The 26,589-nt window shown below is 35.9% G+C and overlaps 3 protein-coding genes across 6 annotated transcripts; 1 reads left to right on the plus strand and 2 right to left on the minus strand.

The window, feature by feature from the left end:
• Nucleotides 1–1,571: 1,571 nt before the first annotated feature.
• Nucleotides 1,572–4,828, minus strand: LOC132281129 (tubby-like F-box protein 5). Its single transcript, XM_059782861.1, has 5 exons — nt 4,451–4,828; nt 3,527–3,903; nt 3,330–3,417; nt 2,755–2,884; nt 1,572–2,665 (listed from the first exon to the last, which is right to left on the minus strand). The coding sequence occupies exons 2-5, from the start codon at nt 3,872–3,874 to the stop codon at nt 1,993–1,995; spliced, it is 1,239 nt and encodes a 412-aa protein (XP_059638844.1). The 5' UTR covers nt 3,875–3,903; nt 4,451–4,828; the 3' UTR covers nt 1,572–1,992.
• Nucleotides 4,829–7,414: 2,586 nt separating this feature from the next.
• On the minus strand, nt 7,415–12,566 carry LOC132281130 (phosphopantetheine adenylyltransferase). 4 transcript variants are annotated; one of them, XM_059782863.1, is made up of 7 exons: nt 12,367–12,566; nt 12,222–12,293; nt 11,252–11,311; nt 10,579–10,673; nt 10,322–10,391; nt 10,069–10,179; nt 7,415–7,603 (listed from the first exon to the last, which is right to left on the minus strand). In XM_059782863.1, the coding sequence occupies exons 1-6, from the start codon at nt 12,472–12,474 to the stop codon at nt 10,072–10,074; spliced, it is 513 nt and encodes a 170-aa protein (XP_059638846.1). In that variant the 5' UTR covers nt 12,475–12,566; the 3' UTR covers nt 7,415–7,603; nt 10,069–10,071. The 4 variants fall into 4 exon arrangements, with proteins under 4 accessions (XP_059638846.1, XP_059638845.1, XP_059638848.1 ...); XM_059782862.1 differs by having other exon boundaries at nt 10,322–10,394; XM_059782865.1 differs by lacking the exon at nt 11,252–11,311.
• A 6,615-nt stretch (nt 12,567–19,181) lies between these two features.
• On the plus strand, nt 19,182–25,639 carry LOC132282622 (soluble inorganic pyrophosphatase-like). Its single transcript, XM_059784361.1, has 9 exons — nt 19,182–19,322; nt 21,796–21,942; nt 22,216–22,244; nt 22,411–22,476; nt 23,604–23,711; nt 23,818–23,883; nt 24,491–24,611; nt 24,952–25,033; nt 25,177–25,639. Exons 2-9 carry the CDS (start codon nt 21,813–21,815, stop codon nt 25,217–25,219), a joined length of 645 nt encoding a protein of 214 aa, XP_059640344.1. The 5' UTR covers nt 19,182–19,322; nt 21,796–21,812; the 3' UTR covers nt 25,220–25,639.
• Nucleotides 25,640–26,589: the final 950 nt, after the last annotated feature.

The raw sequence follows: 26,589 nt of genomic DNA on the forward strand, positions 1-26,589 counted from the left end.
GGCACATGCCCCCTAACCTGCATGCTCAATAAAAATTTTGATTATTTTTTATTTTAACTTACATTTATATATATATATATATATATATATATATATATATAATGCCCCCCGCCCCCTCCCTCTAAAATTTTTAATTTCTAAAATTTTCTTTCTTTTCACTTTTGCTCTTAAAAATCTTTTGATTTCCTATCTAATTTTTTTCTTGTCAAAGTTCTCTTTTTTTATTCCTACTTAAAATTTTTCTCACACTTACAAATGATGTTTATACTACGGTTTTTTTTTCTTTCTCTTATTTTTATTTAAATTTATTTCTATAATTTATGAAGTCATTGGATATAATTTTCATGCATCACTCTCAAAATATAATCACCTACCACCATAATCAATGAACATGTTAATTAATAACTAATCTTATATTGGTCAAGTACTATATTTCTTATATTAATTGATTTGGCATATTGTCTTGTAATTTGAACAATCTATATTTATTGTATTTTTTATTTTTGTAATTTATTAATTTTTTTAACACCCCAAAAAATATTATTTTTATTTTTATGCCAAAGAGGAAATCCATGTGGTGCACGGAAAATTTTGCATTCCTTGGATCTATTATGGTGGGGATACAATTGTCAGAGGATTAATTTGCGACTGATTAACAAAATCAAGACTAAAATAGTCACGGATCAATATAAAAAGTATGGTACAGAATTAAAATAACCGTATTCAAAACGTGTGGCAAGTTCTGGAGTAGCTCAGCTGGTTAGATCGTGTGGCCCATAACCACAGGTCTAAGGTTCAATCCCTTCCTCTAGCGTTTTCGATTTCAATGCCTCAGTGATTCGTTTTCTTCTTTCTTTTTCTTTCTCTTATATTATTTTTTATTTTAAATAATTTTATAAACTCTGAATGGTAAATAAGGAATTCAAGCCCATCGATGAAACCCAATCAATGTTATGATATCATGTTTCCTCATTCTTGGCGATTCGCGGGTAACCAGAATTAGCCTTGAATCTTCTGAGACAGAATTAGCCTCAACATGGCACCATAACCAGGGGACATAGCTTGAAGAAAAGATAATTATTTTTATGCAAGTTTGAATCAATTTGTTCGCTCTTGACTGCAACAAAAAAAACGTACTTCCATCTCTCAAGACCTTGACCACAATGGAAAAAATAAAAATAAAGAAAAGCAAACCTTGCAGGCACAGAAAGGGCACAAAAGATTAAAAAAAAAATTAAGCTGTCTGGAATGTAAAATTAAACCAGAAGATGCAAAAGCAGAAGCAAAATATCCCCACTAATGAACACAAACCAACAACAATACGTGCATCACTATGAGTGAACTTGATATCCCAGACTACAAACCCAGTTTGCTAGCCCTAGAGTCCGATGATACCTGACAGATGGAACGAGGAAAGATCAAAGATTGGAAGGCAAGAAATAACCCTAAATAAAAATAAAGGAGCGGCCACGCTTATCAATTAAGAACAGCAAAGGAAAAAAAAAAAAAAATTGGATCAACAGCAATCATGCAGATTAAAATAAGAGAGAATCGAAATGGCCACGATAGGATACAGATAAAATACTGTGGATTGAAACAGTGCCTTGAGCAATTTACAAGATAAAGAGTACATTTAGTATGCATCAAGTCATAAACAATCCCAGGAAGAGTCATCACCTTGTGACTAAATGGATATAAATCACTGCTCTCATTGTTACATTGAATATCAATAATGCCAGAGTGAGAGCAAACCTTAAGAAGTGTGGAAAAACATTTTCCACACGCGACCAAGCATATAAGACACATAAAAAATGCGAAATTTTTTTTATCCAAAATGATATCAGATAAACTACAAGCTACCAGTAAGGTTGTCAGTTATAATAAATATACGGCCGTTCAAGATGAGCTTTCCATGCCGAGAATAAACATACTTCAACTTTATGGAAGCAACTTAGCAAAAGAATGCAACCCACATGGATGTCCACATGGATGTCATTCACAGGCTGGTTTAGTGTCAAAGCTGCTCAGGCAGATGGCAAAGGCTTGGAAGGCAGACAATGGATAGCAATAATCCATAGTGAAAATGTCTTTTCCAATCTTTCCAAATTGCAAAATTACTTTTTCTTGCTCTGTGGCTGATACATTGTGAGAAGGATCAACAGATGCTACAAGCTGGAAATTCTTAACAGAAGCAACTGTAACACGACCTCTGAAATTCAGGCACCAGCACTGTAGTTGCTCATGCCATCTAGGAGCTTTGTTTTTTAGCGTCAATGGCTCTCTAGAGACTGGGACAGATACTGGAGATGCTGTGAGGCATGGGGAGCTGACATCAGTGACCGAGTTCTTTCCTTTTGATGCTGGTGATGGAGAATATTTCTCATCAAAAGAAAGTGCGAACGATGTTGGTGTGGGGGCAGTACCGCCCTCCTGAATTGATGAGACAGGAATAGAATGCATGACAGATCGCATTCTCCTAGGGCCTCTAGTGCGGAGGACATTGAGCTCATACGAAATAGTAGCTACACTGTAGTTACATGCAGGTAATTTTGGAGATACTTGCTTAGCATGAAATCTCCGACTTGACCGACTATTCAGTTGAGCTGCAGTATCATTTGAGGGTTGGCTGTCAGAAACTGTAAACTTGGTGCCCAGAAAATTAGACCTGGCAGAAGTTTTTTAATGTTTGTTAGGTTCATAGGAAAATGATTAATCATAGAAAGATAGTTAGCACATGTAGTGGCCGAGACTTGCCTCAGTCTTGCAACATATGCATTACTGGCTCGAGAAAAATCATCCACAACCAAAGATATCACAAATTCAGTGCCCGTTGCCCTTCTGATCTTTTTAGCTGCTAACAACAATTTATCGCTGTCATCCTCGGCTGTCAATTCAGTAAAATGATTATTAGTTAACATACCTCCCAGTAGCTAATAGGTTTCCATTTCATCAACAAATCCAACAGCCTCTTAAATATCATTATGTTTTAACACTGCTATAAAGAGCCAACATAACTCCAAATAACTCCAAAACTAGGTCACGCGGGGAAGTATTGGAGCAATGCCACACTAGCACTCTCATTGTGTGCATAATAATATATAATATCAATCCTATGATACAACAGGAAATATTATTTATCAAAAACACTTTATACATATATTCACTAAAGTGAAATTTTAAATGTATCATTTAAGTTTAGGTTTATAAAGTTTATTTCTTAAGCAACAATGCCATGACACAAAAGTTGAAAAAGGATCTTCATTTGTACAATTCAAGGGAAACCTGACGTATTGAGGGGGAAAAGATCATGAGCAGATAATGTGACTTACAAGGGGCCAGACCAAAGTACAGACGATATATGGAAGTTGCTCTTTCCCTTTTAATAAAGCACTGAATCGGAGCATCACGAGGTCCCGGCTGCTTGGAAGTTAAAAGAGGCAAAACAACACTTACATAAGATTGAAGCTAAACACTGAAAATCATTAGATACGATAAAAAAATAAATAAACAGATGATTAAAATATACCTGTTTCAATGAAATAGGGAAGGTGAGTCTGCCACATTCCTCTGGGGTCTTCACAATCTCCTTAGTAATCTCCCTCCATGACTTGCAAACTGATGCACAGGAAACAACGTTGTTCCTAGCAGGCCATGAAGCTTCACTTTCTTCAACCCGCTGGATTATATCCAGAAGTAGTTCCGGTGGTAAGTTTGCCCACTGGCCTTGTTGAATCGGCTCGGATGGGGCCACATCAGGGGCTATATGTGATCGTGTTCGGCAGCGCCAACGCTTGCCTTCCACCCCTCGTCTTGATATGTTCCCAATCCCATCTTTCATCTCCCTCAGCTCTCGTACAATGCTTTTGAAGGACATCTCGAATGAGCATTCAAATCAATCCCACCCTACAATTATTGAACAGCAAATTATACGCAAATGAGACCAATTTAAATATAAATGTAAGTATATATAAATCACATTAAAACAGTTAAAAAAGGCAAGACTAAGCAACATTATCGATATATTTTCCTAACATTTAAAAAATGGTATCATTGATGCAATTTTCTGAACCACCCACTGAAAAATGAGAAGTTTTTTCAAGACATTGCAAACTTTTCCAAACTATTGTTCAAAAAATCACAAAAGCACGATGATAACAAAATTAGATCCCGATCTCAAAAACCCAGCAAACTCAGCAAAACTATAGCCATAAAAAAAGATAAGTAAGAAAAATTAAATTAAATTAAACATTTAGCCATAATGAGACTCTAAACAAATGTATATGTCAGTCTACCGATTTCAAAATGTTTCACTTCTTTCAAAATAAGAATACCATCCAATCTAAAATAAATCACAGAAAAACAAAATGAGGGTAATAACTAAGCGGAAAATGAAAATCTGAATAAAAGGGGAAAACAGTGTCGATAGAAAAACAAAGAAAAAACAACCAACCTCTACAATTTGCGTAATAAAACGCCTCGATCGAACAGAAAGTAGTCCACAATTCAGCGTGAGCTCTCTCAAATGTCAGATCGGAAAAGAAAAGGATCAGATCGGGGAAACACGGGAAAACTCGAAAATGGCGACCATATTCCCCAAAATCGTTCACCGTGAAACCCTAGATCGCCTTTACATCTCGAATCACGCCGCCGTAACCACCAACATCGCCACCATATGAACGGTGTCTCCGCCACCGCCTCAACGGAAAAGGTCACGAAGCATACAGAGCTTCAATCAATCACCCAAAATTCACGCCCTTAAAAACATGGATGACATTGAGAGGGACGCTATTTATTTCTCATCCCAAAATTTTACACCTGCTATACTATTCTTAATGGAGAGAGAGTCTTGGATATGCTTACTCATAAATCTAAAATTCAAATCATTGGTCCACGTGGCTAAAAAAGTGCAAAGAGTTCAGCGAGGAGGAAAATTATAGATGGCCTAACTTATGAGAAAGAAATAATTACGTGATACTTAGATCTATAACCCCTCACCACCATGTAATATATCAACAAATGTATTAAAAGACGTATAAATTTTACCGTACTTAATTTTTTTTTTTTAACTAATGTGCATACAATTATTTGCTGGGATTATTTTTAAATGGTCGATGGTGGTTGATTAGACATATCAATAACTTATATTTGAATTTAAATGAAATTGGGTTATCTTTATTTTATTTTTATTTTTTTGTGTGTAATTCTATAGGAGTACACATGAATCAGTTTAATCCAATTTAGAAGATGAAGCAGAAATATTCTGATTTTAATGGTTTCAAAAAAATTAAAACCATTGGTAGATAGAAATACCTAAACCAAACAAGTTCGAAACATATAAGATCTGAATTTGGTTTGAGCTTAATTACTTACAAGTATAACTTAACAATAATTTCAAAAAGGGTAAAGTGCAAATAACCCCCCTAAACTATGGGGAAATTTACAACTAACCCCCTGAACTACCAAAAATGCAAAAAACCCCTCAAACTATACAAAAAAGTTGCAGATCACTCCATCCGGTGACCGGCCGTCCAAAAATGAGCGCGTGATTCACACGCGACAGACAAACTAAGTTTTCTGGACAATAATGCCCTTCTATATATGAAAATACCAAATTATCCTATAATCACCACCACCGTCGTCTACGACCACCACCACCTTCTGCAACCACCAACATAACCACCACCACCGTCCGCAACCACCAACATAACCACCACGAAACCCTCCTGAACTCATGCCAAAACACACCGTTAAACAAAATCAAACCCACCACCATCACTACCACCTCCATCGGCATCTCAACGGCACACCACCAAACCCAATCGAACCAGTACACAAACCCACAGCCACCACCCCAATCCCGCCACCACCATCACCCGTCATCACCAACCACAGCCCAACCTTCTCTCCATCAAACCCATCACACACCGTGAAACCAAACCCCCACTAACCCACTGCCATCACCCCCTTCAATCACAATCTCTGGTTCTCCCTCGGGAACGAAGGCGGCATGGAACTGCTACTCGGTGGCGTCGGATTCCGGTCTGATAGCGGAGCACTAGTATGGGCGGCGATGGATCCGTATGCGAGCAACGAAGCTTTCAATTTCAGCAACGGCGATCTGTTCAAGTGGAAGCACTTGTGGAGAATGATTGCGGAGTAATTTGGGGTCAATGAAAACGAGAAGTGGGTGACCATCCCGATCGGAACAGGGAGGTTGGCGGATGAGGCGAAGCTCGGCCGCTGTGCAGCTAAGCCGCAACCAGCCCATCGCCGCGAGTTAACCATGGCCGAACCAGCCCATTGCCGTTCAGCCCACCTTGCTCGCCGGTCCTCTCCACCATCCGAGCTCGTTCCAGCTGTCACCGCAAGAGACGGTGGCGGGGCAGGCGCAGGAGATGACGGCAGCGAGATCCCAGCGGCGACGAGGATGATTTGGGTTTTGACGCGTCAACTCCGCATCGTCACCATAATCGCCGACTTACCTCCTCTTCCGTCACCATAATCGCCGCCGCCGCCACCATCTTTTTCCTTCATTTTCTTCATGATTCAATCTCCAGCCTGATGCTTCTCTCCCTCTTCAATCTCCAATGTTATATATATATATATAAACACACATATATAAATTCAGTTTAAAACCAGAAATATACATATATAAACGCATATATATTTATATACCTTATACAGTAGTGAATAATCATAAGGGCAATTCAGACTTTTTATTTTTCCGGTTAAGTCGGTCACCGGAATGGACTGAAATGCAACAAATTCATAGTTTAGGGGATTTTTTTTAGTTTAGGGGGGTTAGTTGCAATTTGTCAATAGTACAGGGGGGTTATTTGCACTTTACCCTTTCAAAAATGATTTTTATATCAAAGTATTCAGCATGAAGTGAGACCCACATAGTCACATGAGTCCGACTTGGTTGCACCAAATGGATTTGATTGTGTCGTTATTTGAAGGGTAGCACAAAGTAATTAGATGTACTTGGTGAGGTACAACGGAAGATGAGGAGTAATAGTTGAAAGATCCAACTGGAATGTATAATCATCTTAACTCTTAAACCGTAAATCCTCTTCCAAGACAAAGAACACAATTGAAACTCACATTTTCCGAAGCCAAAACTGACAATCACAGACATCAAGTTCATCAAGTCTTAAACCTCAAACTTATAATGATTGTTTTACTAGATAAGAGAGTGTTAATACCACCAGGCCATTGTCCTTGGTGATATAATGCTGCAGCTAAGACATTGTCATCAAACTGGCACCGGGATTCTGTGAAATCTGCAGTAACAACGCATTTAGATGAAGAATAGAGTTTCCAACAACAAACCGGCAAGTCATTGAGACCTTTAACAGATGTAAAAAGTGTCACCTGTTTGCTAATGATGTGATCGAATATGAAGGCAAGAATATGAAAAACGAAAAAGATAATGTTATATTCATCTATGGTAAATATAATTTCAAGTTCCATTATCGATATTTATGTCAAGAGCTAACACTAAATCTAATGGAGAGAACCCATGACAATCATCATTAAAGTCTGTCCCAATCTAATGAACTCTTCTGGAATTGTAAACAAGGATCTGACGAGCCAATTTGATCTGCAAGTCAAAAGGTAGATCAAAGATACCATTAGTTAAGGAGCATCTTTCTTAGCAAGATAAGAAGTCAAGAGAGTAAAGTAAAACTTGTAGGTTTATGTTTTAATAGGGTGAAAAGGAAAGTTTATAAAGTTTTTGAATCAAAAGGGCAGGGATTGACTGGAGTTAGAAAGTGTTAGTTCGCTCGAACTGCCAAAAATTAGTTAATTCAAATTCTGGATATTAGCTACTTCAGGGTTTTTAGGTGTTAACTTAAAAGCCATAAAAGGATAATACAAGGGTTGGCTACATTATACCTAACCCACCCCCAAAAGAGGGGGTTGGCTACTTTATAGCTTTGGTTTGGTTTTGGGAATAAAAAAAACAGAAAAAAACATCATTGAAGGCTGAAGAATCTCACTTAGAATTCCTTGGAACTAACCCAAAAAGTCATGTTCAATCAAGCAATCACACAAAACTCTCATAAATCAACTCTCTAAGAACTAAGTTACCACTATGATTAAGAGTCTTAAACAGGAAATATGATTCTTAAACTACTAAAATATCCGACCATTACTATAATCCAAGTCGCATAACTCCTTAAATTATCAAAATATCCTTGATTCCTATTAACTTAATAGAACATATATAAATCAACATCAGCAGCCTATTAACATGAAATTACATTGAATTTAAACTTGATTATAGGAGCTCATAAAGCATCTTCCATTCAAGATTCTCAATTTGGACTTGCTCTTTACACGGTTACATCAGTTTCCCAACATTAGAGAATCCTTTACCTCAAAGTCAATAGATAAGATATCCAGCGTGTCAAACATGAAATTTAGTCCCATGCTCATCATTTACTACTCTTTTAGCTTTATTGTTGTGTTCAACTTACTCATTTAAGGTTCCTTCAAGTGCCAGAATAATATTGACTTTTGTTCCCTTGACATAACATCCTCTTATTGGTCTGTAGGATTTTCTACAGTATTAGACAATGATTCAAAGGTTTTATTCTTGAATCGTACCTTCAGCAGGATCCTTACCTATAAAAATAGAACTAACTTTGGATGAAGCGAGATCCATGGCACCTTTAATTGGATCTTGACCTAAGATCCTTTATCTCTGATACAAACCGATGAAGATGCAATTTACTTAATTACTAATCTGCAGCGTACAATTGATTAAATGGTTGGCATAGCTTAAGCAAAACTTCTGTGTCTATGGTTTAAATGGTGGAATAAATGTTATAGGGTTTGTAAATTGTAAGGGGTTGAAATTGGTAAAACTAAGAAAGTCAGGTTGCTGAAATTGAAGAGATTTTAATTGCTGAAATTGCAAAGAATTAGTTGATGAAAAGTGAAACATCATTCAGGGTTTATACCTCTTACTAGGATCCAAGACTCCTAAATGCGAAACTTTGACACTTTGAATACTAAGAATATATTAGATCTACCTATCAAGAAGAGTTTAATCCTAATAAATGGCAAGCATAAAAATCCAGAATGATCATTTGATCCAACATAAGATCCCAGCCATTACTAAAGCTTATTACTCAGATATCCTCAATTCCTGCAACCTAATACATCTTATACGAAACTGAATCAGAAACGTATCAACTTGAAATAGATATAAAATAGGACTCGATTCAAACTTAATCGCGTGAGGTCTCAAGCACTCACCACGGAAAACTCCCGTTCACTCTTCCTCTTATTCGCACTTTCTATGTCATATACTCTCATTCTTTAAATCAAACAATATCACAATAAATATTGCATCCATGATACTTCAGTGGCTCCTTAAAATCTAGGTTCTTTACAAGCTAAATTTAAAATAAAAAAATTATAGATAAACAAAACAACTTTCATACAGAGAACCTAATACCATGAAATTAATGGAGCATTCCGTTGCACAGAGGGATATATGATATGAGAATGCAAGAGAGGAAGAGATAAAACCACCCACAGATGCAACCGTGATTGGAGCTGTGTGCTTTGGTGGAGTGCAACAAGTAGGGATTTTGCCAATATAACTCAGCATTTGGTTTCAACGGATAAATAATATGGTCTATGAGTAAATACTTCTTCAGAGATTTTTCAATATACATGCCTGTATCTGATTTTATTTTATTTATTTTTTGAGTGTGGATAAGTATGCCTGAATACAATGATGCTCCAAAGAGGAGATATTCAGTTGACTCAATGAATATAAGGGTTGTATTATTTTTCTTCTTTACATAAAACAAAAGAGGGAGGAAGATATAAAGCTGAACTGACCCACTGAATACAATGATGCTCCATTATTTCTTCTTTATAATGTAAACGTGCAATATTAAAACTTGAATAGTCTAGTATGTGGAAATACTAATTTCCTGTTGACATCTATAATCAACATTCTCAACGAAAATTATGGTATGGATAAACAAACTTCAGGACAAAGACAGCCCCTTTGATTTTCCATTGGCTTCTAGCACGTAGGTATACCTGTTATCCCAGCTGAAGTTTCCTGGCCTTCTCAGCCTCAAGCTTCCTCAATGTCGTGGAGCTCAATTTATCTCCAGTCGATTCTTCAGGGACTAGATCTACAACTTCAACCTGCACAGGGTCCTTAGCCGTAAGGCTTCAGTTTTGAAATGTTCTCAAGAAATTACAAGCAATCAACTCTTTAACAAGTTTATAATTATATAATGAGAATTTTATGTTGTTAGGCAAATATATACGAAGCCCGGACTCAAACCTTTAGCTGAGAGAGGCCTCTCTCAGCTCTCTTCTTGTTGACAGACAGTCCACCGGGTAAGGTCTCCTTGCTGCTGAATGAAAAAAAATTAAGTAGCTAATCTTCAATGATAATCACAAAGATATTAAAAAAAAATGAAGTAACAAATCCACAGTCCTCCAGGTAACCCTTGACACATGAGCTCCCACTCACACAGAAAGAAAGAAAGAAAGAAAAGAGAACAGTGTGGAAAGGAGGTTCTTGATCAAGGAAATGACCTGACTACAATAGCCTCCAAATTCTCGTCTATGATTGAAGGACCGTAAGGATTTGTAATAGGTTCGACTTGCACTACCAGCTCTGGCTTTATAGACTGGGAAAAGATGAAGGAAAAATGGACATTATATTATCATACCACATATATAAGAAGTGGAAATTGTTTAATACATACAACTGCAACAAAGAGCCTATGTAGACCTTTCTAATTTTATTTTATTTTATTTTTAAAATTCATTAAAAGGCTCCAAATACCTGGACCTATTTAGTCTTTATAGCACAATGCATCTAACTTACTGGTTTGTTGGTCCGTGTGTTTAGCCACTTAGTAGTCTACTCATAGAGCAAGTTTCAACTCATAATCCAATTACAATGGTAAAATACCTAAAATTCCTTTTCCTTGTATTTTTTTAAAAAATAAGCATCTTGCCCTTGGGATGTGGTAGAGTAAAACAGGGCTGAGAGTTAACACCAACAACATGATACAAGTGGACACATGAACCACTTAAAACCCGCAATCCAGCTACAATGAAAAGATGTCTATGCAGCCCTTGTCACTGCACATGCGGTGCGGAAAACCAGTTTAATTTGATGTGCAAAGTTCAATAATGGTATACACTTATCACACCAATGAAAAATAAGAAACTGAATAGAGAAGTTTCTTTCTTTTGTTACCTTTATATAATCAACAACATTTTGCATTCTTTTTTCAATGGGTTCTATTAGATCAGAATACTGCAAAAGTGAGTGCAAAAAATATATTAGTCTATCAATTTCTACTCCATAGATAGAACAGACTATAAGACAATAATTAGCACACATGCGTGCACACATATATAAACATGGAACATCAACTTCAAACTCTTGATTAAAGTGAAAATACAGCAGGTGATAATTGATGATCAAACAGCCACGTCAACAATTACTCCCAAGAAGATAGGATATGTTTGGCTGCATGGAATTGGAGCCTTGGAATTGGAATTGGTGGAATTGAAGAAAATTTTGGTGTAACTTTGAACTAAACTTTTCTCCAATTCAGCCGAACATAGCCTTATAGTCTTAGTAGCATTGGAGATTGCTTCGGAAAAATCTTGGAGTGCCCATTTCTAAAGTCTCAATCTCTAAAGCAATATTGGAGGTCATGAAATTATATTCTTTTATGCAAAAGGTACATGATCTCATGTGACTAATGTAATGCCGGCTTGAAATCTTTAAGTTTCGTGTACCTTTTGCATAGAAGAAGATTATTTCTCAAAAATTCAATAAAGAAGTTCGAATATATTGTTGAAACTTGTATCACATCAAATTAAAGAACTTTGATACCAAATGAAATATATGATAAATTTAATGCTAGTAAAAAGAAGGACTTTAGGAACTCTGACATTAGCTTAAACACCTGACATATCTTATAACCCATCAGTGGATGAACCTAAAACTGGCGAAAAAAAAAAAACTATTTTGGAATGTGTGCCATATCTGAAAAATATGGCATATACAGGCTAACTATTTTAGCTGGAAACGAGTAATTCATAAAGACATATTCCTATATTGCATCCAATTTTTGATGTTATAAGATCCGCATCGTCACAACATTGAAATATAAAAGTGTACATATATGCATTGGTATTATATATCTATATATAACCTGTTTGTTAATCAACATAGGGCCATCACATACTCCAACCACAATGCGATCCCTTGCCAGCTCCGCTGCTTCCTGTAGAGAATACTCCGTTGATTAATTAGGGGGGGGTGGGTGGGTTGTTTAGAGAGAGAAAACAGGGGAAAACCTTGAGGAAACGGCGGTGGCCACCGTGTAATCGGTCAAAGGTGCCTCCAAGGACAACGGCTCCAAATGAATTCGGTGGAGTTGGTTTGGAGTCCTCCGAAATCGCCATCTGTGAACAAAAATTGATTGAATTTGAAACAAATTGATGGGCGTTTCAATACTGTCCTTCCACGAAGTTATATGGTAGATATTCCCACCCCACTATTTTGAAACTACACTTTATTTTTTATGAAAATAAATAATTAAATGACAAGTAGAGTCAGAAAATCATGGACCCACCATTGCGGCTTAGATACATTGAACGTGGAGTGCATTTAGGTGAAGTGCCCGTTTGTAATGTTCGGACGAGTTTTGCAACGCTAGAGTTGTCTTGACACTTTTAGCTAAGCACTCAAATCGAAGTTAGGTTGAATATTTTGGAGATGTCTAGGCTTGTTTAAAGATCCCACTTTGGACCCCTAAGTATTCATGCAAGGTAAAAATAACTCATAAACTTTGCTTAATTTTATTTTATATATATATGTGTGTGTGTGTGTGGACCCCTAAGTATTCATGCAAGGTAAAAATACTCATAAACTTTGCTTAATTTTATTATATATATATATATATATGTATCATATATGGACCCCTAAGAATTCATGCAAGGTAAAAATAACTCATAAACTTTGCTTAATTTTATTATTATTATTATTATTATATATATATATATATATATATATGAAAGTAAACAGTCTTTTCTGCTATATAAAGAACAAAAAAAATATTTTTGCTTGACATTTTCTTTTTATTTTTCTAATGTTCAATAGCTTTTGTAAAAAAAATTGTTTCTTAATTTGAGTTAAAGTATGAGACAAACTATTCTTCTTTTCTTTTATTTTATTTTTAATAATTTTTTTTCATTTTTTACTTTTTATTTCTTTTTGGATAATTAATGGTTTTTCTTTTCTTTCTCACTAAATTCACAAATTAAACTATGATCATAATATCTATTCTTTTGTTAATCTCTTTTCTTTTATTTTCTTTTCTTTCTTCTTGGTGATCGAGCTTCTCTTTCCAAGATAACTATCAAGTGATAAAATAAGAGTGAAAATTTGATGTATCATCAACTGAGAAAATAAAATTAAAAACTTAATTAATTTTTAGTTTATTATTATCAGTAGTACAAGAGTTTAGGTTGCGTTAACATCCTCATTAGATATTATATCTAAATTGTGTAAATTCCTACCTGTCCCTAGGCGTCCTTACCATTATTAAGGTAACATGCATATTGCGGGTTTGAAATTGATGTGTTTATTGCTTAGAATGTATATATTGTAATCGCTTGTTCACTATACATCTAATCCCTTGTTGACTGGAAAAGATTACACAATTGCCTCATATTAGACTCTTTCCCACTATTGCTCTTGCCAGAGCTTTTTTGCACGAATGACATCCTCTTATTAGTTATAGGCATCTTCCTTTTTAATGAGGGTTACGATGCACTCTAATTAATGATTGAAACGTCATGTAAAACTCTATAAATTTTTATTGATCCTTTAGAATCTTTCTTTAAACTATATGTTCGGCTCCTAAAAATCGTGGTCCTTTTCAAATGTGGAAAGGAGGGTGAATTGCGAACGTGCCAGGAACTGCGGTCGTTCCAAAGTGGATATCCGAATAATTATCCAGTAAAAAATTACAGGGATCTGGCGATTATACGAAGGACTGGAATTACAACATTTTGAGGTTCTTTTTGCCTTAAAAAATGACTTCTGAACTACTTTATGGCTAGTGGAAAGGAAAGCGGTATTAAAAGTGCAGGACTTCAATGTAAGGTGCTAGAATGTAAGAATAATAAGTGCAGGACTTGAATTAAACATATTGAAGGTGCATTACATGAATGTAAAGATACATGAAATGTAATAATTGAAGTGTTATAATGCAATGTAATTTGAACAGGATTTGCAAACTAAGCCTAAGTGCTTATTTATAGACTTTTTCCATGCAGCAGTTTGGTCTGTTGTATGTGGCAACCTTGGCAGCTTCCATCTAGCCAAATTTCGGACTACCAAGTGCCCCCATGATCTCTTGGCAGTTGTAACCATCTTCTTCTATCTTCTTTTTCATTTCTTCTTGCTGTTGATTTCTTTTGATACCTGACTTGAAAAATGTCCTTTTAAGTGTTCCATGATCTTGAATCGTGGGTAGTTTTTGAAGTGAACTTTCCACTTATCTTATTCGCAAATTTACACATATCCCATGTCTTTTTGTTCTTCTTCCTCTGCTGTAGAATTCCTTCTCTTTCAGACACGATTTAGCCTTGTCATCCATGATCTCTGACAACTTCCCTCAGTTAGTGGTAGTTACCATGTAAGGTACCACCACTTTCAACTGATATATCATTTTTGGCCAAGTATTCCACGTCTCCTAAATTTTAGGTAACTTATCCTGGTGTGGACATTCCTTTCTAAATCATGGCGTCGTGGCCCTCCTTACAATTTCAGAAACTTCTCAATCGTGGGTATATCTGGGATATAAATATATATATGTATGCATAAATACAACTTCCTTTCAGTTGGACTTTCCTAATTGACCTTAACTTTCATGGCGTCGTGACCCCTGAACTTCATCGGTTTTCACAACGTGGGCCGCATATAATACAAATATATATATATATATATATATATATATATATATATATAATACCTTTCTGGTCTTAGAATTTATGACGCCCTGTATTCCTTCTTTCTAGCAACTTCTTCATCGTCGTGGGCTTATATTTCAATATATATAAATATATATCCAAAATATACTTGCCATTCTGTAATGTTTCCCACTTTGCTGAGATAGTTGTTTGAATTCTCCTAAAAATAAGGAGAAAATCCAGCCCATGTCTTGCTTGGTCAACCTTAGCATTGTCATATTTGGTAAGTCTTTCTTTTATTTAGGAATACACAATCTTTAGAAACACAATCCATGAACCTTCCATAATACCAACCCTTAAAAGAATTGATCTACCGCGATTAGCACTATAGTAAGCTTAGTAGAGCTCATCATGTGTGGTGAAATTCGTTTCGAAGATGTGGGCCATTGCTTTAAAGATGACAAGTCCTAATAGGACTCACCTCTTTCATTTTAACAAAAATAGAAAACTCCATAATAGGGTTGTACTGGCTCACTTGTATAATTACTACGTAATATTGTATAGCTTCCAATAATAATTCATAATAGTTGCGATTCAGCGTGGTAAGTTCCATTGGAACTCGCCACATACTTCCTCCTTATTGGTAGGCAACACAAACTCAATCTTCAATAATTCCACACTATACTTCCTCTTTTGGACATTCAAAGTACCAAATCCAATGTGGCATTGAAAGTCGACACATGTCGTCTTTTTATTGAACCAAAAATAATGAAATAAACACCATATATCCATTTTTGCAAACCCTCTCTAATGTTTTAGATTACTCCATTCCTCCATATAATGCTAACAAATCTCACCATATAATGCTAACAAATCTCAAAAAATTCTAGAACTATACTTTTTTCATGCAAGTCCTCTTTAGTGCTTGCATGGCACAACCCCGCTACAAATAGTGGGGGAGTTACTTTGATGGTTGAATATGGTTCAATCTAGTTAGGATTTTCTATGTATATGTGTGTATTTTAATGCTCATTTCTTTCTTGACACCTACTTTATTTTTTTTAGCTCTTGAATGTCATATTAAAGAAAACGAATAATAAAAATGATAAAATTATTAGAACAACGTGAACTAGCTAGCAATTCTATATGGAGAATGAATCTCTAATGTATAAGAAATTTTTTTATGAAATAGAAGTAAAAATGAAACTTATAACAAAAAATAATTAAAATAATAATAAATAAAAATTAAAAAATCTTCATCATAAATGATGAAAATCTAGAAGAATACCATGGAGATTGGAGATTAGTCAACAACAAAGGTTGAAGAAAATTATCATAAAATAACCTTGGATCGCTGGAAAATCAAATTTTAAACTTGATCAGTAAAAAGCAAATACTTTATATATATATATATATTTTAACATCTCATACTTAAACAGCCTTACATAAAAATATATAAAAATATATATATATATATATCATATTAAAATATTTTAAAATAAAATCATACTAGCCGCTAGTCAAACATAAAATGAAATTGTACTAACGAATCAAATGTAATGGTTCAATTCATTAACAAAATGATTTAAAAAAAAAAAGTAAAAAATTGACTAAAGTGTGACGTGAATTTTAGTAGGGGTGTTTATTTGATCCGTCAATCTATGAAACTGATCTGATCCAATAATTCAATTTGATTCTTGCGAATTAGAATGGTTTTTTAATTTTATGATTCAGTTAGTAATTGACAAACAAAAAATTTGTTGTCCGTCTAAAAAATCCTATCTAATATGTTTAAATTTCTATATATTATATATAGAATACACTATTTATATTTTCTTTATTCTTTCATTATTTTAAATTTTACTAACTTTTAACCTAAAGACCTACTTTACCTTTCATTTCACTTCACACACAGACTAGAGACATGGAATCAATCAAAATGTGGATGGAGTTATAATGCAAATTATTTTGTTGATGGGGTTTTAGCAATACTTAGCAAGGATAATTACACTATGTTAGGTTAGATTGTTCGAAGAGGTGGGTGTGCTTTCTGCCTTATTATTGTTTATTGTGGATGAAACATCTCTATCCAACAGAGCTTAACAACTTCATTATTGCTAATTGTAGATTAGATATTATTAGTTGTTCACCGAGTGATTCTTATTGCTTATTGCTTATTATGTTACCGAGCTCGTTGAAAATTCATGTATTGAGCTATGATTAAAGTTGAAACTGTCAGTCTCTCTTTGTGGAAAAAAGAATGTCAAAAAGTCAGTCTCTCAAGTTTAATTTACATGTAACCCAAAAAAAAAAAAAAAAAGCTGGGGTTAATATACATGTAAAGAAATATTTGGCCTTTTTGTGTGTAATGGGTGGGCGTTTACGTATTTACTCAAAAATTTAAGTTATTGAATAATATTATATATTCACTCATTTATACATAATCACTTTTCCATTTGGATCCGATGTGGAACAAATGACCCTTATAACATTCTTCTCCGCTCGAACTCGCAATGTCTTCGCTGCGATCGGGCCACCCTGCTTATCCAGGTGAGTTACCCGGACCCCTTCTGGGCCGTGCGGTAGGCGTAACATCGGACCGAAGACTGGGTCTGACTCCAATATCAACTATAACGAGTGGACACTTACTCATTTATTCAAAAGTTCAAATTATTGAATAGTATTATATACACACTCATTTATACCCAATCACTATTTCATTCGAATTCGATGCGAAACAAATGATCCTTGTAACACCATGGGAGTAGGACCTGTACTAATACTACCCAAATGCTGCTAACTTTTACTAGAAAAATAAAGGGTTAATTACAATGACATCCCTGAGGTTTGCTATAATTACAGCTATATACAAGTTAGACCATTTTTGAACGATGACACCCCTCTAAGTTTGATAAAGTTAACAAAGACACCCCCTGTTAGAATTTTTGATCCAAACAGACCCTTAAAAGGTGAGAAAAGACTAAATTGCCCTTCAATAAAATACTAATTTTTAATTTAAAATATCCAAATCTTCAAATGACAGAATTACCCTTATTAATTCCAATTTTATATCTCTATCCTCTCTCACTGAAAACCCAGAAATTTTGCCCCCAAAACCACCACCACCCACCACTGCCACCTCCACCAAAAAACGAAACAGAGAAATTGCAAATGGGTTTAGTGAGAATTATTGCATACTATTAATTAATTTCTTTGTGCCTATCCAATGTGTTTCTTCAATTTTGTGGGCAAAAAAATATATATATATATATATTTCTTGAAAGAATGAACAGGGGCGATAGTGGTAGAGAGAGTGGAGGCAGTGCAGGGCCTTCGTCAAAGCATCCACTGGCCGTGGAGACTCGGCGGCGAGCTTGTGAGCAAGATGGAGAGCACGGCTGTGGATGAACTGCGGCAAAGCGGTGACGGCTTGATGAAGCCGATAGAGACGAGTTGGTTAACTGTGGCGGTGAGCGAGGAGGGACTCTCGGCTTTGATGATGTCCACCGGCGGGCAAGGAGAACTCGGTTGTGGATATCTGCGACCGGCGATGAGAGCGACGGCGAGCTCGGCCAGTGGCTGTGGATCGGTGAGACAGATCTGGATGTCCACCGACAGGGACTCTCGGCTTTGATGATGTCCACCGGCGGGCAAGGAGAAGTCGGCTATGATCTGCGACCGGCGATGGGAGCGATGGCGAGCTCGGTCGGTGGCTGTGGACGGTGAGACAGATCCGGCGAGGGAGGTGAAGCTCGGCTGTGGTTAGCAACGGTACTGCTATCCCAATTTTTTGTTGGACTTGGTTTTATATATATATATATATATATATGATGGTGTTGATGTAATAATGTATATATATAAGGGCAAAATTGACTTTTCATAAGTTCTAATATTTTTTCACAAAAATGAATTAAACATTGAAGGGCAATCTCATCTTTTTAACATTTTAAGGGCTTGTTTGGAACAAAATTCTCACAGGAGGTGTCATTGTTCAAAATATGGCTAAATTATATATGACTATTAATATGTCAAACTTCTGGGGTGTCATTGTAATTAACCAAAAATAAAAGAACTATTTTTTCTCAAAAAAAAATCCTGACACGTGATTGCCTCCATAACCGTCAGATTGAAGTCAATCTCATCCAACGGACCATCTTGATTTTTGACCCAAATAGACCGACCGCTGGACAATGCTCGAAAAGTGGTAGTATCATCTTCTCCCGTCCAACTTACGCAGTTCTTTATATACACACACACACACACACACACACACTCAGTCACTCGCTTTCCCAAAACGCCAATCGAAGCTCTACTTCACATTTCAGCGTCTCACTGTAAGTTCACCTTATCTCTTTACTTGGTTTCAAGAGCTTTCAGTGAATATATATACACATATATATATATAACTGCTTTTGTATATAACTATATAATATATATACATACAGGATTTGGATGTGTATAGATTGTTTGCTTAAAAACAACTTTACGACAAGAAGCCAATTTAATTGAACTTTTTCAAAAATTGCATGCATCAATACGGAATTGCTGAGCTTATTATGTTGGTTTCATTTTTTAAGTTTATGGTGATTAGCGGGCATGTGGATGCTAAATTTCTCATTAATTTTTCTTATTTTGTTAAATTGATTAGATCTCGAAATGTTGAATCTCTGTTCATACCCGGGAATTTCCGACATTCTTTCGTTGCATGACAAATCTTTATACTACTAATTTGAGCGTGTGTAATATCTGTATTCATTTTGATTTCCACTATCCATTATAAATCAAATTTATATTTGAATGTGAGGTTGTGTGGTTTCCCCCAAATCTAAATTGTGCAAAACATTTGTTTGTTACTACTATGGACCCAGAAAATTATGTCAGATGGGGCGGATCTTTAACAAAGGAGATAAAAAAATAATAATAATAAATAGGGTAAAGTACAAAGACACCCTGAGGTTTGGGGTAAGGTCATTCAGAGGAAAGTTTTCTTATTTTTGTACAGTCACACCCCTTGTGAGATTTTTTCATCCAAACAAAGCCTTAAAATATGTGAAAAGTTCACTTTACCCTTTATTATTTTATTTATTTTAATTATAAAATATCAAAATACTTAAATGACCAAATTACCCTTTTCATATATATATATATATATATGTACACACACAAACAACCACAGTAACCACCACCCTCAACCTTGACCTCGCCAGAGCTTTGCCACCGCCACCTCTGTACTTGCTAAACCCAAATGGAACTTACTCGAACCCAGCAAAACCCAACACAACCACCATCACTTCTGTACTTGCTACACACAACACAGCCACCATCATCACAAACCCAAACCGAGCAAATGAACAAAAAAACAAACCCTTCTCAGACCCACCACCAAACCTGCAACAAACCTCAAACCAACCCACCGGCGAACCACCACCACACCTCAACCACCATCATCGACGACGACCTCAAACACAACACCAACAGATCCACTGCTTTGAGCTCCAATCAACCGTCACTTCCAATTGAAACGTCCCTTCTCTTTCCATTTCTCTCACTGTGGTTGCGGCCACCGCTTCAAGTTGATGAACCCTCATCTTCACCGACACGAAATTTCATACGGTGACTTCAATCCGATGATGTTCCATGGCAGCATGCGTCGTCACCACCACCACCACCATGACGAAGGGTTCAAGCACCACGAGGTGGCGGCGGCGGAATCCGTCTATCCCGACATTGATTTCGGTACCCCCACTCCTTCTATTGCCATCCATCTACGTCCTGCTCTCATGCCTTTTTCTTCCTGTTGCCTTTTTCTTCAATGTATATACAGAGAGAAAAGGGGAGAGGGGTCTTCACACAAGTGGGTTGGGTTTGGGTTCGGGTTAGGGTTTGAGATGGGTTTGGGTTAGGGTTTGAGATGGGTATTTAAGTCAATTAAAATGTTAATTTCATTTGAAAGGGTAATAAGGTCAATTCACCATCTTCAGGGTCTTTTTGTCTATTTTTCAAACTTGAAGGGGTGTCATTGTCCAAAAATAGGCAAACTTTTACCCTAATAAATAAATAAAACCATGGGGTGGGGGCAATAATGGGTTTTTTTTTTTTTGTAATTTCAGTGGGGGTATTTTTCAAATTTTTTAGGTATATAATTCAGGGGGAAAAAATCAGTAGGTATAAAATAGCAATTGCCCCCACTGGGCCTTCATACAGGCGTCCGCACACATGCATGTAGATTTGTGGTAGTTTATGATTGGCTTTATTTTCTGTTTTGTCAAAATCTTTTTTGATTATGTCTTGGTTTTTCTCCTTATTTGTGAATTGTGATTCATATGTTCAAGTGATCTTTGCAAAGGGTTTGTATGATTTTATCTCTCTTATTTTGGTGCCCTGTCATTTAGAATTCATTCCCGCATTAATGGAAGTCTGTTTGTGTTCTCAAGTTTCTTTTTTGTAAATTGTCCCCTAAAATTGAAACTCTGATTGATTATTTGGAAAAGAAAGAAAGTTTGGTGATAAATTGTGCTACTTCACAATGAGGGGAAGCAACTTAATTTTATTTTCTTTGTTTATACTTGAATTTGCATTTTTCTGTCTAGGACATGCCAACAGCTTTTAGCTCAATTTATGCAAAGTCTTGAGTAAAGCAACTTAGTATTTGTGGAATATCAAGAAATACATATGTTCTTATTTTTAATTATTTTCTAATTGAATTAAATGGAAGTAAGGTTTGCATTGCATTATATGCAGTCCATCTAGACTTTGGTTTATCGAGCTCAGTTATTTTTTATGATTTTAATCTCTGTTGTGTTTTAGCTATTTCGAGGGTTAACATGTCTAACGGAGAAGGGAGTGGAAAGAACACGGGGTTCTCTCATCCTCATGTAGTTCTCAATGAGAGAATCCTCTCCTCGATGTCACGAAGATCTGTTGCGGCTCATCCATGGCATGACTTAGAAATAGGTACAACTTTCATGTGCTAAAATGTTACTTATATCTCCTAATCAATAATGGATGAATGTCCACATCGGTGACTCTGTGTCAAGTCTTATGTAATTATATGTAAATAAAAATTTATCTTTCTACCGGTCTTCTCTATATCCCACTTTACTCGCATATTCTCTTCAGGTCTAAATCTCACATATTCTCTTCAGGTCTGATTTAGACTTTCAAGAGTGTAATGGTATGGGATCTTATATACTTGTTTAATAATGTTTGATATTTTGGCTTATGCAGGGCCAGGTGCACCGGCAGTTTTCAACTGTGTAAGTTTTGCAATTTCTAAATCCTGTTTGCTTTAAATAGTTTGAAGATCCTTAGAACTCCTCTTAGTTTTGCTCCAGTGAGACAGCTGGCTGGAAATTCACCCATCTAAAACAAATGGTGGTGTTAGGAACTACACTTGAATCTTAATGTGAATTTCTATGGCAGGTGATTGAAATTGGAAAAGGCAGCAAAGTTAAGTACGAACTTGACAAGACAAGCGGCCTAATAAAAGTGAGGTTCTTTATCTTTTCCTGTGTTCCTTTTCTCCAATTTCAAGGTAACTTAATTTATTGATAAACAAACTTTTAGGTAGTAGAACTGAATCATTTTTTAATTATGTTCAAGGGATACCGTGGGTGTAATTTTCACTCAAAAGAAAAAGAACAAAAGATGGCAACAGAAATATCTGCATTATATGGGTTAGGTATTTAAGAGATGTTTGAATATATCATTTGACAGTTTCACAATGAAACAAAATTCCATATGTGTTGCTGAGTATATATATTCCAATTATGAGGTCATACTAATCCTGATCTTCATGTTTCTTAATAGGATTCTGCTGATGTTCTGATTATCTCAAACCACAATAATGACATATTTTGTGGGAGTTGTATCTTCTCTCTCTATCTCTTTGTGCACTCGTATGTATTTTTCTGGGTTACACAATGTAGGTAGTGCTCGTCATACCAATGAAACAATCCCTCTTACCATCCATGTCTCTCCACTGGGACTTGAGCCTAGCAATTTTTCTTCACTAGGAGCAGAATAAACTACCTCAGATAGACAGCTAGTCAATAAGAATCACATGGAAAGTGATGTTGAGCAAGGCCCAAATGGTTCATTAATAGCTTTCAACTTGTGACAGCTTCAAGACAAGTTCCGATTTCATGTTAGTAGAGTGCATAAATAATTGGCATACAGATTTCATTAGCAAGCTGGGTCTTAGTCAATAGATGTAACGAAGAATCATTTGCACAGGAAATTACCAATGGCAAATGTGAATTTTCCTTTACACTTGTTTCTTGTATCATTTATATTAACCATCATCTACTCTAAACATTTAAGTTGTTCGAGGGGGTAACTTAAGTCTTTTTATCCTCTAACACGCCCCCTTATGGTGGCCACATTCTGTCATTAGTGGGTCAGCACATGTATCAATTATAATTATGGGAAGTGGTGCGGTTCTAATACCATAGTAATCACCATCTACTCTAAATTGTGAATATATTTTATGTTGAACATGTATGTAATTGGATTCAAGTTTATTGTTGCGTGCTTGTGGTAAATTTTAGTGGTTATATCCCAAGAAGTTCAAGAAAGAAAGATTGACTAATCATGAATGAAGTTTTTCCAAATAGGTTGATCGAGTTTTATACTCATCAGTTGTTTATCCACACAACTATGGTTTCATCCCACGAACCCTTTGTGAAGATAGTGATCCTATGGACGTCCTGATACTGATGCAGGTAGCTTCTTTACCGCATATTTAATCTCACCATAATGGAAGTTATATGAGATCACTTGTTCAGCTAAATTAATAATGATAATATTTGGATTTTTCCTCTTGTATAGGAACCTGTACTGCCTGGTACTTTCCTTCGTGCTCGTGCTATTGGACTGATGCCTATGATTGATCAGGTAAAGGCTTTTTATTGTGCTGCTTAATTTTGTATCTTCAATATTCACAATATTCTATGACTAAATATCGGTGTCTCGTCGAGGGGCTGTTAGAGAGTGAAATATTCAGGCAGGGAAGGATGGATTGGGCAAAAGCTGTCGCGGGGCTTCTTGTCCTATAATTATCTGTTGCCAAAGAAGCTCATAAATTACATGTTTAAAGTTGCTTGATTTCTTCTCATCAGTGTATGACTTCGGTACAGGAGTGGTATCTTAACTTGAACTGTTAATGGTAGGAAAACTCAATTTCATTCCGTAAGGTTTTCATTTGTATCAATTAACCTTTCCCCTGTCAGTTATCTCATTTTAAAGCCTTGAGTTACCTGATTTCTCCCTGATCATGACTAATGACAAGACACGGAAGGGAATTAGATGATGATGATGCCAACCTTTGGCAGACATAATAATTAACTTATTGAACTTTTTGTTATTCACTCTTTTGAAATTCACCAACAGGCTTGCTAAGTTTCAGATTAGTTTCTATATGTATTCTGTTGATTTTTTTTATCTAATACCCTCAGGAACTGTAATTACCATTCACTCATTCATAAACTAAAAACTTTTATAGGGTGAAAAGGATGACAAAATTATAGCAGTATGTGCCGATGACCCTGAGTTTCGCCATTGCAAGGATATCAAGGATCTTCCTCCACACCGCCTTGCCGAGATCCGACGCTTCTTCGAGGACTGTATCCACTATGCACTTACATGCACTAGTGATTGTTTAACTTATTTGTGTGCACTCATAGATCTTGATCTTTTGGTATTACTGTACGCCCAGTATATTACTGTAAAACACACACAAAAACAAAAAACAAAGGTAATTACCCGGTTTTGGTCCTTCAATTTGAGGCACCTGAATGTGCACCATAAACCTTATATTTGAGTTTATTTACCATCTCGGTTGACGTCATTATATAATATGACCAAATTTTATAATCTTGGCCATCCGATAAATGTATTACGTATGATTAATCATGCACTTTATCTGCTTGGTTGCATTGCACACCCTTCATTTCTCATGAATAGACAAAAAGAATGAGAACAAATCAGTTGCGGTTGATGAGTTTCTGCCGGCTGATGCTGCTATTGAAGCTATCAAATACTCCATGTGCGTAATCTGAATTTGTTGTACAAAACTGAAGCTTAGTTTCTCGTTTATTCAAATTTTGTTTTAGAATGTATTGTATTCATACACTTAGCCTCCAAGTGTCCTCGGTCATTATTATCTTACATGGATGTTTTCGATTGCAGGGATCTGTATGCTTCTTACATTGTTGAAAGCTTGAGGCAGTAATTCGCTCCGCGACCTGAGTTAGCTGTTGCATGACCAATGATCTGAAATCCTGACAAACTTCCGGTGCTTATATATTAGTATGAATTTTGTTATGTGACTGTTATGGCGTTATATGTATTTAAATATGTTTTCGAGTGCTGTATAAGCTTCTGAAAAATAAAAAATAAAATGGCCACTCGGAAGTTTTAGTAGTGTTACAATTCGACAACCGGTGTAGCCTTCCTCATCCATTGCCATTTTAATATTCACGAGGAAAGTTAGATGACACTTTTGTTCAAGTCATTTTTATTGCTTGATGTGAGTTAGGTTGCTTGGGGAAAATAGTTGTGAAGTTATAGAAATGCTTGAATTTGTGGTGAAATTAAGAACATAATTGAGCTCTTGCCTAAGCAAGGAAACGTGTGCTTAAAGTTTCATTCATATTGCTTTGATATATTTGAATTTTTCTTCTTAAATTTGAGACGTGATATTGAGTAAGCCTCTTCGTCCAATAATAGGTGGGAATTTTTTAGCATGATGGGGGAGACTTCAAGAGCAAATTCTGCAACCTCTTCCAATTTATTTATTTTATTTATTTATTTTTTTTTTATCATGGCAAAAAAAATAGTCATACGGCATCTACAAACCCAGCCATAAACACGGTATATAGGCAAACAAATCAAAAGGCAATAAAAGAAAAAAATCGAAGAACAGACCTTCGATTTGTTGAGAAACAAGGCAAAGCATACCAGCAGACCACCCAAGAGGGAGCAACAATAGGAGTGACCCAAATGTCAGGCCATCATCAAGGTAAGAGCTCCAAGGCTGCATCCACAAGGCGCCGTCGACTAGGGAAAAACTATCCAAACTCCGCACAAAAAGGCGAAGACACCAAAATTCGACATAGATTAGAGATCTAGCCGGAAACAAAATAACAGATCCACCTTGTCAAGCTAGAGAAGCAAGTCAAACAAAGCAGATCTAACAAAACAATAGCAAAACCGCGTGAAACTCACCTAACCGAGCGAATTTATTACAGCATGCATTAAATGGTGGGAGGTGAGAGAGTGGGGAGCAGAAGAGAGAAAATGAAGGGGAGGCAGCTGAGGGTTAGAGAGAGAGGCGAGAGAAAAAGGTGGGTTAAACTTTTTCAACCTCTTCCAATTATGAATGGGTTTAATATACGGTGATTTTGTATTTTGAAATTAATCAACACTGATATGAATGTGAAATCAGGAATTATAAAAATTGCGTGTATAGATTATATGAGCCTCGTTAGATGCACTGAATCACTTGAGTTCAGAGAGATCCCTGATAGTAAGCTTGCTAAAAAAAATAGTAACTTTGAGAGATTTTGACGACAAAGATTTTTCAGCAAATAGTTAAATTTG

The sequence above is a fragment of the Cornus florida genome, unplaced genomic scaffold (genome assembly GCF_030987335.1).
Source record: "Cornus florida cultivar Cherokee Brave unplaced genomic scaffold, ASM3098733v1 CherokeeBrave_3.0.0_Hap2_Chr11, whole genome shotgun sequence".
In the NCBI taxonomy this organism is placed as follows: domain Eukaryota; kingdom Viridiplantae; phylum Streptophyta; class Magnoliopsida; order Cornales; family Cornaceae; genus Cornus; species Cornus florida.